The sequence below is a fragment of the Macrobrachium rosenbergii genome, chromosome 48, assembly GCF_040412425.1.
Source record: "Macrobrachium rosenbergii isolate ZJJX-2024 chromosome 48, ASM4041242v1, whole genome shotgun sequence".
In the NCBI taxonomy this organism is placed as follows: domain Eukaryota; kingdom Metazoa; phylum Arthropoda; class Malacostraca; order Decapoda; family Palaemonidae; genus Macrobrachium; species Macrobrachium rosenbergii.
This window is the reverse complement of record NC_089788.1, coordinates 25,665,555-25,682,779: the sequence shown is the minus strand read 5'-3', so window position 1 is coordinate 25,682,779 and position 17,225 is coordinate 25,665,555. Positions and strand designations below refer to the sequence as shown.

General features: G+C 38.2%; 1 protein-coding gene across 9 annotated transcripts in view; it reads right to left on the bottom strand.

The window, feature by feature from the left end:
• Piezo (piezo type mechanosensitive ion channel component) overlaps positions 1 to 17,225 on the bottom strand; it is a 366,537-nt gene that overhangs the window by 50,631 nt on the left and 298,681 nt on the right. For 8 of the 9 annotated variants that reach the window (XM_067091426.1, XM_067091429.1, XM_067091431.1 and 5 more), the window contains 8 exons: positions 14,989 to 15,054; positions 14,360 to 14,446; positions 12,696 to 12,870; positions 12,233 to 12,396; positions 11,328 to 12,063; positions 10,698 to 10,969; positions 9,320 to 9,467; positions 8,640 to 8,792 (listed from right to left, as the gene is read on the bottom strand). In XM_067091426.1, the coding sequence (XP_066947527.1) occupies positions 8,640 to 8,792; positions 9,320 to 9,467; positions 10,698 to 10,969; positions 11,328 to 12,063; positions 12,233 to 12,396; positions 12,696 to 12,870; positions 14,360 to 14,446; positions 14,989 to 15,054 (1,801 nt within the window). The remainder of the gene's footprint in view (positions 1 to 8,639; positions 8,793 to 9,319; positions 9,468 to 10,697; positions 10,970 to 11,327; positions 12,064 to 12,232; positions 12,397 to 12,695; positions 12,871 to 14,359; positions 14,447 to 14,988; positions 15,055 to 17,225) is intronic. The other variant, XM_067091428.1, reaches the window with a different exon arrangement.

Below are 17,225 nucleotides of genomic sequence, written 5' to 3'. Positions count from 1 at the left end.
TAGCCTGGGTAGGGAGGCACCAGGTTGGGAGGGAAGAACTCCAACTCCGCCAACCTGCGTGTCCCCAAGCCCTCAATAATAAGGGTATCTTCATGCTGAGGAGCATGAAGAGCCAAACGCCAAGGGTTTCCCTTATCAAAAGGAGGAAGGGTGGAGGCATCCGGAATGGGGTATGACTGCGCCGCCCCGCCGGAGCGCATGAACCCGGAGAGCACGCTCTCCTGGTTCTGCATCCGCTCAGCTAAAGACTTCCAGTGTTCGTCGGAAGCCTTAAGGCCCGTGGCGAGCTGAGAAGAGATATGGCTTAACCTGTCCTCTACCTTTTTGTCTATGCTTTGCAGAAGAAAATCCGCAAAGGCTTGAGGGTCAAAGTTAGGTTGAGGTGGGAGGTTCACCTTAACTTCCCTGGATCTCGACCTCTTGACAGGGGGAGTAGACTTACTAGTTGAAGCCACCGGACTAGACGCCCGTGACTTCAAGGGAGCTGTAGGTTTAGCCTTTAGAGACCTAGAGGACTTATAGCCCTTAGACTTCAAGGTTCTCTTCACCTTGGGGACAGTAGATCTCGACCTGTCCTCAAGGTAAGTGGACTTCTGGAACCCCTGAAAAGAAGAAGTAGAAGAAGAAAGAGAGTTAAAAAGGGAGCTCGCTCCCCCTGCCTCACTTACCTCCTTACCTTCTACCTGGTCCGGATCTACATTCATCGGCTCTCTGTCGAGGTTGATGGCCGCCACTTCTTCCGTTACTTCCCCACACAGGTTATCCTCTTGGGAGAGTTGTGCCTCAACCCGGATCTGCTCAATCAATGGGGCGGCTACTTCCGCCGGGACTGCGGCTGAGATCCGGGCGCCGGGGTAGAGAAGATTACAAATTGTTTCTGAAAGAACGTAAGGTCTCCCCGACGGGATGTTCCTCCCAAATCCGCTGACCCAGGCCTTCAGGGTTGACAGCGAAGAATCGCGGGAAGTACGGTCAGACTGAAAGAGAAGGAAGGCTTACTAAACCCGACACTGGACATCATATTCATCAATATAAGCAAAGAAGTCAAGTAAGAATAAAGGATAGGGACTTGAAACTTACCGACTCATCCAACACCTGCTCATAAAGAGCGTAGCACACTTCACAACCGTCCGGGTGCCAGACGACCCAGTCCCCTATGCGGACCGCACAGCCGAAATGGGACCGGCAAACTACGTGGCCGTAGGGTTGCTGCAGGACCGCCGTGCACCCGGTCTCCTGACAGCGCACCATCTGTAAGTGGTCAGATGATACATGAGTATGCTAATTAAGGCGCGCCGGAGTAGAGCCGGCGGAGATAGAAGCCTCAAAGTAATGTAGGTGATGGAGCATGCGTATTGATAAACCGAACCTGCCGGAGTAGCCCGGCTGAATAATATACAATACATGAAGAGTTAAGGGCCGCCGGAGTTAGTCCGGCGGTAATAGTATATCTTAACCAAGGATCATGCATCATAATGATTAACAAAATATAAAATTAAATACTGCCGGAATCCGGCAGTGTTACGTACAGAAAGTTACATAATGGTCAACACAAATACATAAGCAGCAGTACTTGGCTGGTTGTAACATTCCGCTCCGGATATCTCAGAAACCCCGTTACTTTTAAAACTATGGTAGCGGCGGAGGAGGCGGAGATGCGAACCCAAAACTGGATTAGCTCTCAACGCTTGTGGCGGAGAACAGGTAGTGACATCGCCAACCGACCGGGGAACCATATCCAACGGAGTGGTATGGATACAAAGCAACGGGAGATCCGAGAAATCCAGCGGAAAAGGAACCTAGCGGAAGTCAAGACAGTAACCCTGGACTCGTGTAAGATGCTCTAGCTAACCAGGAGGAAAGCGAACAAACGAGACACTAGCGAGATGGCGGAAACCAAAGGCGGAGGCCAGGTAGGTGGGAAACATCTATCCGGACGCCGGCCCGGACTCCTCACGGGGTGCCGGTCATAAGAGACCGACGTCCCTTGCGCGTGGAGAGGGCAGGATCACACGCAAAATGCTAAGGAGCAGGGAGGAAGTAATGAAATGGGGAGGTTGAGATACAGCGGCCAGGAAGATGGAAAATCCCCTGGAAACTGATAGAAACTCCCCACGGGGTGTCGGTCATGGCGACCAACTTCCCTCATGCAGGGAGAAACTAAAGACAACCGCCAAACGTTACAAAGTGGGTAGGGGAAGGCTAGGCTAACATCATGACAGACTGTACCTCCCACGACCCCGAACCCTCCCCCAATGTCAAAACATTTTGACTTGGGAGGAGGAAACAGAGGAATGGAAGGGGGGGGGGGGAAGGGAGAGAAATTCCACGCAAGGTCTGGCTACCCTCCAACACCGACAGACTGAGCGGGTGGTAGGCTAAGTAATAAGAGGGGTCCCTTCCTATCCTAACCTGCCCTCCGAAATCCACTGGTCTGGTCCAGTAGGCCAGAACAGAAGAGGGGTGGAGGTGGGGGACCCCGAAGCCTAGGGACACCCTCAAACATGACGGTGTGGTCAGATAGGCCAAGAGAACGAGGAACTCCCTCAACCAACCGACGTCCCCCTCCAAGTCTCAAAACGACATGGTCGGGGAAGGAGGTCTGAATAACATGAAATGTGCCTAACATGATTAGCCTAACCCTCCGATGATGGACGAGAGGGCTAGGCTAGAATTCCCAATGATACTTGACAAAGCACTACTAAAAGTTAACCAATAAAAAGAAATATGATTGTAAATAACATAAATATACAGATAAAATATATAAGAAACTGTGCTAAGGGTAAGGCCTATCAGCTCGCGACATGCTGGACGCGGGTGATAACAAAAATGGCTGACCCTGGCGCTGAACCAAAAACATTTTAATCCAAAATTATCCATGTCATCCATCACTTTATATATTAGGAAAACCGTTAGCAAGACTGTACCACCTTGGGGGATATATTCCTTCATCGCGAGAGGAAGGTACCCACGGAAAAAGGGAAAATTAGCGAACATAATAAGAGAGGGGGAAGCCTCTCCAATTAGCATAATTATGTTACGACATGGGTGCAACCCTTCTCGTCAACGAAAGAACAATCCGCCCAAGGTAACTTCCTGAAGGAGCATAATGAATAAGTAATGCAAAAGGATAAATAATTGTGCTAAACACTATCAGAGCCAGGCTGCTAAGATATATATAAACAATGGCCGGCATGGCCGAGGTGAGACGAACGCCGAGGAACGCCTGATATTTTAACCCCGTAATTATTGAATTAGAGGTTAAAAAGGAGCCTCGAAAACTATAAAACCCCACAAGAAGATGGTACTTAACTTAGAAGCGGTGAATTCCTGGGCGGAAGACATGATGCACAGATTAAAAGGAAATTCAGCAGCACAGACAAAACGCTACAAACAACGAAGGCTTGCTAGAATGGAATGAGTTTAAGATGGCGCTGGGAGCGTTGGTTGGCTGGACAGTGAGTGTTGGCGGTGTGTCGGCTCCTCACTTTCCGGGGTTTTTGAGATGGGAAATCTCTACAGAGCAGAGGCCTGTGGCAGTGACATCATACACTCACCCTTTTATATACCGACACCTATTTGATTGATAGATGATCGAACTGGGGGTAGTAACCCCAGCATTCCTGATAGCTTTTTTTCTCTGGTATTTTTAGCAATGATTATACCTAGAAATAAGTGCTTAATGGTTATTTCACCGGGTGACACAGGTCGAACTCAGAAATAGTTTATTTTGCTACATTGAAGTCCCCTAATGTTGTACAGGGCAAGGCAGAACAGTATGTACGTATGTATGTATGTATATGTATATGTATATATATATATATATATATATATATATATATATATATATATATATATATATATATATATATATAATGTAATTAGTATTGTCTGTATTGATTTATTCTGCTAAGCTGAAGTTCCTGGTGTTGTAAAGGGCAAGGTATTACTATATATATCTACATATATATTGTTTTTTGTAGTTTGATTACTTAGTTGAAGGTAGCAGATGTGTGCTTGAGTTTGTGTGTGGTTTGAAAGTGATAGTTTTCACTGATGAAATTTCATTGCTTGAAATTTATAAATATATATATATATATATATATATATATATATATATATATATATATATATATATATATATATATATATATATATATATATATATATATATATATATATATATATATATATATATATATGTGTGTGTGTGTGTGTGTGTGTTTGTGTACTGTTGGTTTTTTTTGGTCGCCTAGTGCTGTGAAGGGGCCAAAATTTCATCTGTTTTTGTAAGATTGGGGATCAGTCAGATAATAAATTATTTTTAAGAAATTTAGTTTTTTTTTTTGCAAACCTTACTATATTCCTAATTTGGGTCATCGACCACAGTTTCTCATTTGGTAAGCCTCAACAGCGTGTTGCTGGGGAAGAAAAGAAGAAGAAGAAGAAAGAGATGAGCCATTTAAAGGAGCTGTGCTGGAGGACAGCACATTCAGTGCCCTCACGAATCAAGAAACTTGCATTAGCAGTAGGATGGAAACCAATGTAGGGCTAAAATAGAGAGTTGTAAAAACAGATGCCTAGTGTACTGTACAGGAAGAAGGAAGTTGTTGCACATGAGGAGAGAGCCAATCTATAAAAAAAAGCAGAGGTGCAGATGAAGCTACATGGAAAATGGCACAGTAGAAGTCTGAGAAAACAAAATAGGCAGAATTTCATGCTATGTTCCTCAAACCGCTTGTCTAAAATAATCAGAATCAGTACTTGTTTCAAAATCTGGCAATGACTAATGCCTCAAAAGGTCATTTGTGCTGCTCTGAAGGGTGCACAGATGATTTTCTCCCATCCAAACTGTCTTTGGGAGCATAGGCCAACCTCCTGGGTTAGAGGTGGAGGTGACTGAGAGGGAAGTGGTAGAGGACACATCTCTCTGTCTATTGGCGTGACTTAGTTCCCTGGCAGACACACTCTTAAGAAAGTCACTAGCTTCAGTACATATAGGGTGCAAACATGCCCTCTCATGTGATTGGAGGGTGTAAAACAGCTTCCATGACCTCCATTTGAAATTTTACTTCAGTGCTTCTGTTACAGAAGACATATGGAACTGAACATCTTGCTTCATCCTAGCTTGAACTGTAAGGGAGAAAGGAGGAAGAGTTTGGAAAAGGATCAGGGGATGTAGGAAGAAGGGAAGGAGGATCAGGAATAAACACAGGTGTGTAGGACTGCTCAGGAGAGGTCAAACTATCCGACTATCTAGGCCTGTCAGTTCCTCAACTACTCATTCCAAATTGGTGCAAACATCTTTAACAAAATGTTCCCTGTTCCTGTACACTTCTTTCCTATTCATGTAATTACTACATGCATTCATAATATTAACAAGCCAATCACTATATGTATGTATATATATATAATCCTGTCTTCTCTTAAAGTTCTGAATTCTTATCAAAATGGCAAAATCTCTGAAAGCGTCTGGAGACAGCAATCACCATGCCGCATGCTTTACTGATACACATTAGGCATTTTGTGTGCCTGTAGTACCTAGCCAAAGACAAATGATTCCCAAACTGATCATTCCCACAATATCTAGCTTCAGGAATTGGTTTTCTCTATGAGGATGAGATCCTAAAAAAAAAAAAAAATTGCTATACCAATATTCCAGTCTAGGACAAGATAAACAACCAAATTATTTCCCAACATCCAAGCTGAACTACTAGTGGTGCAAACACACACTAACTGAAATATAAAAGACAGAGTCACTCTATCCTTAATTACCAGAAGGAAGATAAACAGGAGGATGCAATAGGCTGGTAAACAAGGTGCAAGCCCTCTATTTTCCTCTTTTTCTCAACTGCTGAGTAAGCAATGACTAAAAACTTACAGTAATATGAGTGTAAACTAGATTCATGAAATAATGTATTTTTCACACACACACACACACACACACACACACACACACATATATATATATATATATATATATATATATATATATATATATATATATATATATATATATATATATATATATACATACACAGGCAGTCCCAGGTTTACGAAGGGGTTCCATTTTTATGCTGCGTCAGAAACCGGAAAATCGTTGAAAATCATAAAAAAATCCTAAGAAAACCTTACTTTTAATGCTTTGAGTGTGTTGAAAACGGTGTAAACTGCATTTTTATTGAGTTTTTCATAAAAATAACCTCCAAATTTTGGTTAGTCTGCCGTTTTGGAGCCATATTTCCTCAGTCGGATCGGAGTACGACTCGTCGTAACCCCAGAACATGCGCTGTAAACTGGGAAATTATTTCTGATGAATATATTTGAAAAGTGTCGTAACCTTGGAACGTCGTAAGTCGGACCCGTCATAAACCAGGGACTGCCTGTTATATATATAAAATGTATATATAAAGTCATACCCCGAGCTTGCGCGAGGTTAGGTTCCAGACCCCCTTGCGCAAGGCGAATTTTCGTGTAAGTTTAACACGGTCTCTAAAAATGCTAATAAATCCTTATTTCTAAAGTTTAAACACTAAATATGACCCTAATCATGCTCCCAAATTATTAAGCTAACTTTTAAATGAAATTAAAGTTACTGTAATTTCATTTAAAAGTTAGCTTAATACACTGCCCTTAAAAAAAGAAATAAACAGTTGATGTAAAAACAGAGTTGAAAGAGAATTTCTGTCTCTCTCCCCTTCCGACCGATCTATTTTTAGAAGTCTTCTCAACCTCTTTTTAATAACATCCTTATTCTACGTCTCTTTCTCTTTGTTCTGAAATGCTTTTTCATGAACATACAGTGTTTTATATTTTGACTAATACAGCTCTTAGTTATTATGTCTCTATGTTTTAGAACGTATTTGCCACACTAGCGCATTTACACTTCGTAGACAGTACAGGTAAAATTAGATTAATATAAACTATCTATTGTACAGGTAAAGACGTACAGAGAAATAAGTTGTAAAAATGTGTGCACGCTAACTATGAAAGAGAGAGAGAGAGAGAGAGAGAGAGAGAGAGAGAGAGAGAGAGAGAGAGAGAGAGAGAGAGAGAGAGATAAGGGTTGTCCTTACTTAAGAGAGTGAAATTAATTATCAATTATTACAGAAACTGAGAGAATAACACACGAGAGAGAGAGAGAGAGAGAGAGAGAGAGAGAGAGAGAGAGAGAGAGAGAGAGAGAGAGAGAGAGAGAGAGAGAGAGAGAGAGAGAGAGAGAGAGAGAGTCATTACTTGAAATATCAAGTTAAATCATTTATGAATTATTACGGAGACAGAGAGAATAACATGAGAGAGAGAAGTGATTCTTATGTTAGATATTAAAAGATGGAAATTCAATATTAAACTAACTTTTAAATGAAATTAAAGTTATTGTAATTTCATTTAAAAGTTAGCTTAATACATTACCCTTAAAAAAAGAAATAAATGGTTGACCTAAGAATATAGGAGTGTGTGAAGATTAGTATACTATTTCTTTCTCCTCCATTCCACCAATCTATTTTTAGAAGTCTTTATTCTGCCTCTTTCTCTTTGTTCTGAAACGCTCTGTTTCAGAACGGTGCATTCATAGTTTGTAGACGGTGCAGGTAAAATTAGATCAATTTAAAATTATCTACTTTACAGGTAAAGACATACACAGAAACAGTAATATGTAGGTTGCACTAACTACGAACGAGAGAGAGAGAGAGAGAGAGAGAGATAACAGTTGTCCTTAATTAAGAGAGTGAAATTTTTTATGAATTATTATGAACACAGAGAGAGAGAGAGAGAGAGAGAGAGAGAGAGAGAGAGAGAGAGAGAGAGAGAGAGAGAGAGAGAAAATTAGGTAAGACTCTTTGACCCGCTAATTAATCAGCAACAGTCCCCCTTCTCGTCATGTTCAAGTGACATGTCTGACAGCGTTTGCCTTTGAGCTTCTCAAAAGATGAGGAAAAGATATAAGTTTGTTTAAAATACGTATCACATACGAACTTTGTAATTACAGTTATATTATTATTATTATTATAATTATTATTATTATTAATATTTGAAAATTAGTACCTATTATTAGGTAAAAAATTTATTTATCATACAAAACAAATAAACATATACATGTGCCATAAAAATTCTCTCATCTCAGTAAAAGAGAGAGAGAGAGAGAGAAATTATTACTTTTATTAATTAATGTTATTCAATTTACACATTAAAGCTTGAAAACTTATAAATTACATAAAAAATTAAACATAAACACTTTTGCAGGGTTTCTCAGTATTTGCAAATGTTTGTGTGTCTGTGAAAAACTTGTGTATGACAATTAGTTAGGTTCCAATGAAAAGTTCGTGTGTCTGTGAATTTGCGCAACTCGAATCACGCAAGTTTGGGGTATTACTGCATATATATATATATATATATATATATATATATATATATATATATATATATATATATATATATATATATATATATATGTATATGTGTGTGTGTGTGTGTGTGTGAGTGTGTCCTGATTTCATGAAAAGACTAAAACAAAGCTGGTAATGTTATCGTACCAAATCTACTAGATTAACAGCCCTTATCTGGTTGAAAGAGAAACAGTGGTATGAAGCTAGGCTGGGAAAGTAAATTACATGAGTAAACAGTGGGTAATACGCCCATACCTGAAAAATGAGCTTGCCGATTATAAACTTCCTGAGAAACAATGCCCTGTCAATGATGATAAGACCAAATTGAAGGATGAGCATGACCAGAAAAGGAATTGGAACGCGATTCTCCTCTAAATATGCACTAACTCCACCATCTCCTTGCTGAGTCTGAAATGGAAAAGGAAAATAATAAGTTACATATAAACTTTGTAATTAGAGAATTAATAAAAGAAGTTGAAATGTTAATGTTAATGGTTTTAGAGCATTTGAACTATAAAGAAGTGTTTTGAGTTTGAATGCAACAACTCTACAGCATAGTGACTTCAAAACACTTTATATAGTGCATGTTTCACTTTGTAATTTATGACTTGTCCTGTTTCTTCTTCCTAGATGTGTCATACTCTTCCTATATTTAATTATTCCAAAATTATAATTTATACTGTATAATAATAATAATAATAATAATAATAATAATAATAATAATAATAATAATAATAATAATAATAATAATAATGCATGATGAAGACATGAAACTAAATAACTGTACTGTTTCTGGAATCATATCTATCTAATATAAAAATCAACTGTTAATGTCATTTTTCTGTTTCAAGCCATGGGACACTTCCTGGAATAAGTGAGTGCTTTGACCATGCAAATCCATTAAACTAAAAAGTCTCTCACTGTAATCTACTTACACCAAATGCAGAGAATCCAAAGATGAGTACAAAGAAGTTGAAGAAGTCACAGAAAAACATGTAAGCATAAACATCCACTGACACCTGGGAGTCCTGGTTTAGAAGATCATTCAAGAAACCACGGACTTTGCTTACCAGCTGGTGAGCACTGAAATATAAAAACTAAGTATTAATATCAAACTCCTTCCATCTGAGAACACAGTTTTTAAATGTATAATGGTACCCCAGTACTCAGATGGCTCTCAACTCTTACAATTCGGTTTTTGGACGATATGTCCAAGTGAAAAATTGTTCTGCTTTTGTCCATTTTGCTTGGCTTTTTGACAAATAAAGACAACCAGCAGGAACATGTATCAGGTTAGGCAGTTCACAGCTGAAACAAAGGGCAAGTTGGCAGTTCACTCATAGCTCTCTGTCAGCGCACAACTCTGCTAATAAGTCTTGTGGTCTCTGTTTTTTGGGGGACGGGGAGATTATAGTACAAATAAGTAACCCTGGTGTCTGAGAAGGTTAGCATCGTTTTACAATGATGCTTAGCTGAGAAAAAGTTCTGCAAAACAAGAATTCTTGGTAATAACCATTTAATGTATAACATATATAATGTAATTTTTAAATTTTATATGGTGATTCTGATGCATCAACGGTCAGGGTTATGCATTTTTAAAGAAGGGTGGGAGCCTAAACAGCCTACAGCTTCTCTGGATTAATGCTGGTCATCCCTCTAATAAAATATAGGATGTGACCAAAATACCATTAATTTGCAGAGGGCAGTACAACCATCTTGTGTGCTTGCTCACAGAAAAAAATTCATACAGTAATACATGCGAGTTGCTTAAAAGTTTATACCATACTTTTTCAGTTACTGATATCAACACAGGCTCAGCATTTCCTTGCCTGTTGCTTCATTTAAAGAGTTCGACTTTTCCAGTCCTTCTTGGTCTTTATGCCAAAACACTATACAAATCCTTCCACTTATCCATCTGTGTATCTAGCAGGCCTTGAAATGTTGCACCCATTCACCAGATAATCTCCTCATCAGTAATCCATCTTAAATGTACCTTTTGTAATATTGGTGAATAATTCTGTCAAGAGAGTTTGTTCTCTCATGCCAGTCCAAAGCTTGATAAAGGAGGAGGGTTGAGCAAATGACTAACACCCCTGCACTGTAAAAATCTCCAATTGTTACAAAAACTTGCCTAAGACATTACACAGATCTGTTATGAGAAGCAATGGGCTCATGAACCTCTGGAGCCAGTAAGGAATGTTGGGGAATCCTGTCCACTGAAAGGATCATTGACAAACTCTTTGCCCTAGTGTGTTTTGCCACTTTTCCCATCAACTTAATGCCATATTCTTCAATCTTTTGTTGTAAACTTACCCTCCTTTAGCTAACTTTGGCAGCTGTTGGATATTCTCCTTTACTTCTTCCATATCAGGTTTTTGGAAGTCCTTCAATGCTTGCAGGTTACAAGCTGCACATGTTACATGTACAGACTCTGAAGCTTGAGACAGTGATAAATGAGTGCAGTAAGATGTGATGGACAATGGTCTCTGACTAAATGACACACGAGACCCTTCAGATAGGTGACGTCGATGGTGAGGTCTCGATACCAGAGAAGATGAACGCACATATGCTGCCCCTCCAGGTACCTACAAAATAAAAAAATAGCAGCTATTGTTACATCATAATTATGATTTACCATTTTCAAACATTTCTATTATTTATTTCCAAACTAAATTATAAATAGTACCTAGCATTTGTGTACATAAATATCATCTCAGTTGAATAATATTTTTAAAAACAATGTCAAAGATTAAGATAATATTGGTAATTTAGTACAGGTGAACTATTCGGACACACTACAGTACTAGTAAGAGTAATAAACTACACAAAAGCATAGCCTAGTGAGCCATGCAATTGTCTTATACAGTTTACATTATAAACTGAAACTGAAAGTTAGTTCATACAATAAAAGCTGTATATTGTATATAGTAAACTTATCCAGACCTGAGACACAAGGGATGATTGACGGCTGTGTGACTGATATGGTGACCAGGTTTGTCGGTAAGCAATTTCACTGCCTGACCTGTGACGTGAGGGCCTGGATACATCAGAACCAGAACGGGTTGTGACGGATCTCCCGTCTTCAGAAAGTTGTCGGTAATGTCTTGGAGTTGAGTATGGTAATGGTTCAGATGCTCTTGACATGAGAGAGTCATCATTTATGTTCAAAAGGAGTGAGCTTTCATCTTCCTGCCAAGTCAGGGAGCTCTCTTTGGTATTAACAGGCAAAGAACTATCCTTTGTTTGAGAGGGTAGAGAGCTGTCCTTGGTATTTGAGATGAGGGACACATCTTTAACATTAGATACCATTGAACTCTCTTTTGCATTAGATGCTACAGAACCATCCTTGATTTCTTTAGAAGTAAGTGAACTGTCTTTCGTATCCTTAGATGATAAAGAGCTCTCTCTAGTGTCCTTTGATAGCAAGGATGTATCTTTGGTATAGGATAATATGGAGCCATCACCTGACTGGGAAAGATGAGAGCTATCCTCTTTGGATGTAGGGCCTGAGGTTGTTGAATCCTCTGGTTTTTTCCCTCCTGTAAGAGGCTGTGCTGAGGATGAAGTACGACTTTGGGTAAATGAGGAATGTGATGAATGAGATGGAGAAGAGTCTGATGACTTTGGAGAACTCATGTCTGATGATTCCTTCCACAATCCTAAACTCTTTAACATGAACCTGTAAGTATAGCAAATTATTAAGTTAAACTAAATCTTAAATACATTTAATCTGTCATAACACTACAGTATTGACATAATCAATGAAGAGACCACATCAGCTTAAAATTTCTTGTATGAATATCTATTCTAATAATATAAATAACTTTTAAAGAAAGTGAAAAATAGACCTGTGGAAAAAGACGACCAGGAGGACAGCCAAATCATAAACAGCATATCGGTTCTTTTTCTCTACACCAATGATTCTAGGAGGCCAAAACGGGGCATTAAGTCTTTCCATCTGATTCCAAGGGAAGAAGTCAAATTGAAATAGGTACTTTACCAATACAATCAGCTGAAAGTAGAAGAAAAAAAGTTTTGAAAATAGATTTCAGTTTTTTTTTATTTCAAAAACTACAACAATGAAAAATGAACAATGGATGATTAACATGGGATTCAAGAACTCCCTTTACTTTATCTGTAGCTTACATAATTTTATTGAGATAGTTTTGCCAGCAATTAAAATCATAAAAAGCCACCACCTAATATCTGCATGACCAATAAAAGGATTCTAACACTTGTAAATACTACAGTACAGTTGACAAATGCTTGTCTAACAAGCTTACAGCCAAAATCAATCAATCAGTGACTTACCTCAGTATATGCTATTACTGAAATCCAAAAGGTTTTAGTGGGTCTTGGGATACTCAGTGACCCCCAGAGGAAGACCATAAGCGGCAGAGGCAAAGATAGTACACTAGCGGACTTGATTTGGTTTACAAAGATCATAATGTACGACACCAACTCTGATCTTGACAAGATAGCATACCTGAAGGTCAAACACAATATCTTCAGTTATGAAATTCTGTGAAAATTATGTATTTTGTTTTTATGATGAATTATGTTACAAGTTCTGCATTTACAGATGTCCATTCATATTCTGATGCAATACACACATTCATGATATGAACAAGTAAATTTGTATATATGTACGTTTGTCTCTTTAGCTTTCACAGATCAGCCAGTGCTGTACTGAGAATATCCAACAGGCATCTTATCCCTACACTATTAATCAACTAACTTTCGGATATCAATCTTCCCATCTGGCACAGTACTGATACTGCAGTTCCTGGCTGCTGAGCCTTATCACTCTACAGCACATCTTGATTTTTCCAGTTGTGAATGTAGTATTACAGTATATGTATTTTGTACTGTGATGTATATTAATATCATCTTTCATCCATACTCAAAAGCAGTGCTACATCACTGTTGATTTTAAAAACCAGTATTAATTCCATGCACAATGGCCTGTGATTCTATGGTTAGATACCTACATAGATCTAGCTAATGATCAGTATGTTCTTTCTAAGCTTTAATGGCTCATGTTAGCAACAGATTCCATTGATGTCTATTGATTTCATAGTTTCTGTAGCTTCAAAAAAATTACTCCCAGTTCCTCAGAAGAAATGGTAACTGCTATTCAGGAGACATGGGCCATTCTTATGTGATAAAGAGGCCTTCACTGTAACTTCAAGACGTTAATCTATTGTCCCAATGACTGCAGCAGCTCCTTGGTTTACTATGAGTACAATTCTGATGTGGAAATATCTCTTTTTTTCCATTATATACCTCTGTTGGTAATCCATGACCTAACTGGAATTCTGCAATGAAACTGATCCATTTGTCAAAGTTCTGATTAAAAAATGGAGTCTTAATAATTCTCCAAGTAGAGTCTTAATAATTCTCCAAGCGAAAATGAAACATAATGTGAAATCATCAAAGCAATTAAGGCTACTTATAAGAGCCATCCAGTAGCAAGTTGGAATCTGCACACACACACACACACACAGTTCTGTAAATGCAAACTTGTTTAACAGTATAATAAGTTAAATCAAATTACAAGAAAAATTAACATGCAAGACCACAAGAATTAACTACTGTATACCTAAATTGACTTCTCATGTATATGTAAAAGGTAAAGTCCTAAGAAAAGTAGAACTACTCTTAACTTAACCTGGTTATTGAGATAAAGCAACCTGGTCCTCCTCCCCAAGAAGTAATATACAGTAATTACCAACAGTTACTATAGCACAGGTTTCAGTGAGATATTTGTAGACAGTATATGATTTGGAGGAGCTTCTAAGACACAAACATAAGAAAGGTACAGTAATGGGTTTGTCTTGGATGATACTTGTAATGATACAAGAAAATAATTATTATAGCAATAAGTATGAGTACTGTGTACTTATTTCTGCCATATTAAGTTACAACCACAACACACTTACTCAATGATAGAGTAATCCTCAAGAGAAACTCACCAACATGCAATCATAAGTCTGACGAAAGGGGGCTGTTCCTTTTTAAATTCCTTCTCACCTCCTTCTGGTAAATCCACAAAGTCCACACTGAAATTAAAAGTTTTATATCACGTCACAAGACGACACAGTAATATTATGAAAGGTCCATTTTATCAAACTTTATTAGAACAAAGTGTGAATGCCTGCTGAGTAATTACTGGATTCTTGAATAGGCAAAAAAAAAAAAAAAAAAAAAAAAAAAAAAATCAAAACCAACATACAAAATCAACTACAAATTTATTCTCCAGTCCTCGCTCCTGAGGAACACTGCATATAAAACAAATGAAGTTTTGTAAGCTAAAATGATATATGATGCCATGCTTACTGGAAGAGTTTCATATAGGATGCTGTCTGAAATAAGAAAATGCTACATTTTCCTCATGTACATAAATGTAAAGGATGAAAACCGAACTAACCTTTATATGTGCAAATGACCTACAAACTGGAGAATGATTAATCAAATTAGCAATACAAAACTGAAGCATTTTCATGTATGCTACAATCCTCAACATTATTTAACTGTGCAAAGAAAATTTTGTGGTAACACAAGCAAAATAATTCATAGGGTGGGAAAGGACTAGGGACCTCACCTGTCATCTGTTTTGTCCTCACTTGCTTTTTCAACACGTATTTCTAGAGGTTCCTGTCCTCCGTACCTGAAGGCAAAATTTGCACACAAGCAAAGGTTATTCCACCACCAATATGCAAACAAACAGATTCCGATAACAAATGACAATACCCATAGAAAACAATTGCAGTACAGTATAAGTAAATACAAAAGGTCTGCTGGAAAGATTTCAATTGCATTGAGATTCTGACACAGTAAGATAAAAGTTTCATGTGCAATATATCTTATTCACGAAAGGTCTCTGATATTGCGGTAATTTTCTGTACATTATCAGTGCCATTCAGCGGAGGATGCAAAGCATATGGCATCGTTGATCATTAACACTCTTACTATAATAGGGTTTTTAGCAACAAAACCAAGCAGTGGTTAAGTTAAGATTCTCATGGTGTGATATAATTCATAACACCAGAAGCTCTTATAAACATATCCGAATACAGTATAATGAAAAAAGGGTCATATCACTTGGGAAAATTACTGAATAGTATGGAAGAGGGTAGTCATCCTAGCTTGTCGGTAGTAAATGGGCCTTTACATAGTAAGCACACAATATTGGAGGCAAGGTCATTAGTCAATCCTGTATGTGGGTTTATGCATTCAATAAACCATGGAACCCCTTATAAATGTTCCAAAAAACTGTCACGAATTTAAGTTCTATACCATCAGGACTTTTAATATGTGAAATGTTTAAATTGGTAGCAGAAAATAAAGCAAGCAGTAATTTATTAACTTTAGTCCACTTATATAATTTAAACTCTGCAAAATGGTAAGCATCACTGGGGCCTACTGCATTAATACTATTTACAATGAAAACACAAATACATTAATCAACACTAGTAGCTAAATATACACATGTCGTCCTGTACATTATTACTACTATTCTGCTTGATGTCACACGAAACATTACAGCTCTTGGTTCTTGCTTTTATAAACATCAGATAGGACCCTTCCTAATTCCACTTTACATTTAAATTTTTTGTATTATGTTTGTATTGTAATCCTTCAATACATGTACTAGAGCATATTTCAGTAAAGTCAACAAGAAAGAACTTTACACGGCTGTCTGTATTTTAAATAACAGGTTTTGACATAGGAAAAACCTATTTTATAAGTCCTCAATGAAGTTACACTCTTATGGTCTCCCCAAGGCTCCATAAGACAGACCAGTCCCAAAGAATTCTCTTTTGGTAGATCCCGGCCAGATTAGTGTTTGTTGGCATAGTGACAGAGTATATAGGACTCAGGACAAGAGGTTTCTATCTCCTGTCTACACAACGACTGCCTTGGTTTTCCCGTCATCTTACTTGCACAGATGTGGTAACAGCGCATACATTGGCCATTTTTCTCATTACACGTGAGGTCTGTGTGAGATAAATTTTCATCCCAGTCCCATACCTTTTTGTCAGGGAAAGTACGTGGGTTTGAGGATTCACAGCAGCCACCAAAAATAGGGTTTACCTACGTCAAAACTTTTTTTTGATAGCATAGCTGCTGCTGATCCTCAAAGGAGCTTGCAAAATAAACTGAAAAATGACAAAATGGCTTAGCTCTTAATAATAAATCCAACCAACCCAAATAAATTTTTGGCCTAAAGTATAGTCACAGTTTATCAACCATTTTCTTTCTTCCAGATACCCATTAGGGTTTGGCAATAAAGAACAGGAGGCAACACACGAACCTATATATGGTTTAAGTAATTAAGTTGAGTCTGGCTGAGGGATTATCACACCTTCCCCAGTTTAGGACTACTGCCTCTAATAACCACCCTGTACATTCGGAGACCTCTTCAAAAGAAACATTTTTGAATAAAATTAACAATATAGTCACCTTTTGGATGCTGTGCGACATAGGAAAGGTGTAAGGGTCTGTCTTTTAAATGAGAGTCGCTAAAATAATTCTCAGTCCATGTAGATAGAGTGGTCTGCGCGTGCTAAGATGTAGGAAGAAGGACCGTCTGGGATGTTTGCCTTGACATCTAGGTAAACCTTGAGTGCTTGAACTGGGCATCTGTTTCATCTGAAATACTGAGTTCTCTTAGCATAAAAGGGAATTTTCTCCTGAAAAGGTCCTAATTCTTGACCAGGAATCATAGCCCAGGAGACAACAGTAAATGACAGCTATGTGCATTAGTGATAAAACATTGTCCCATCTAAGGCAGCCCAGTTCGCCAATCCGAGCTCCTGATGCTAAATCATTTCAGAA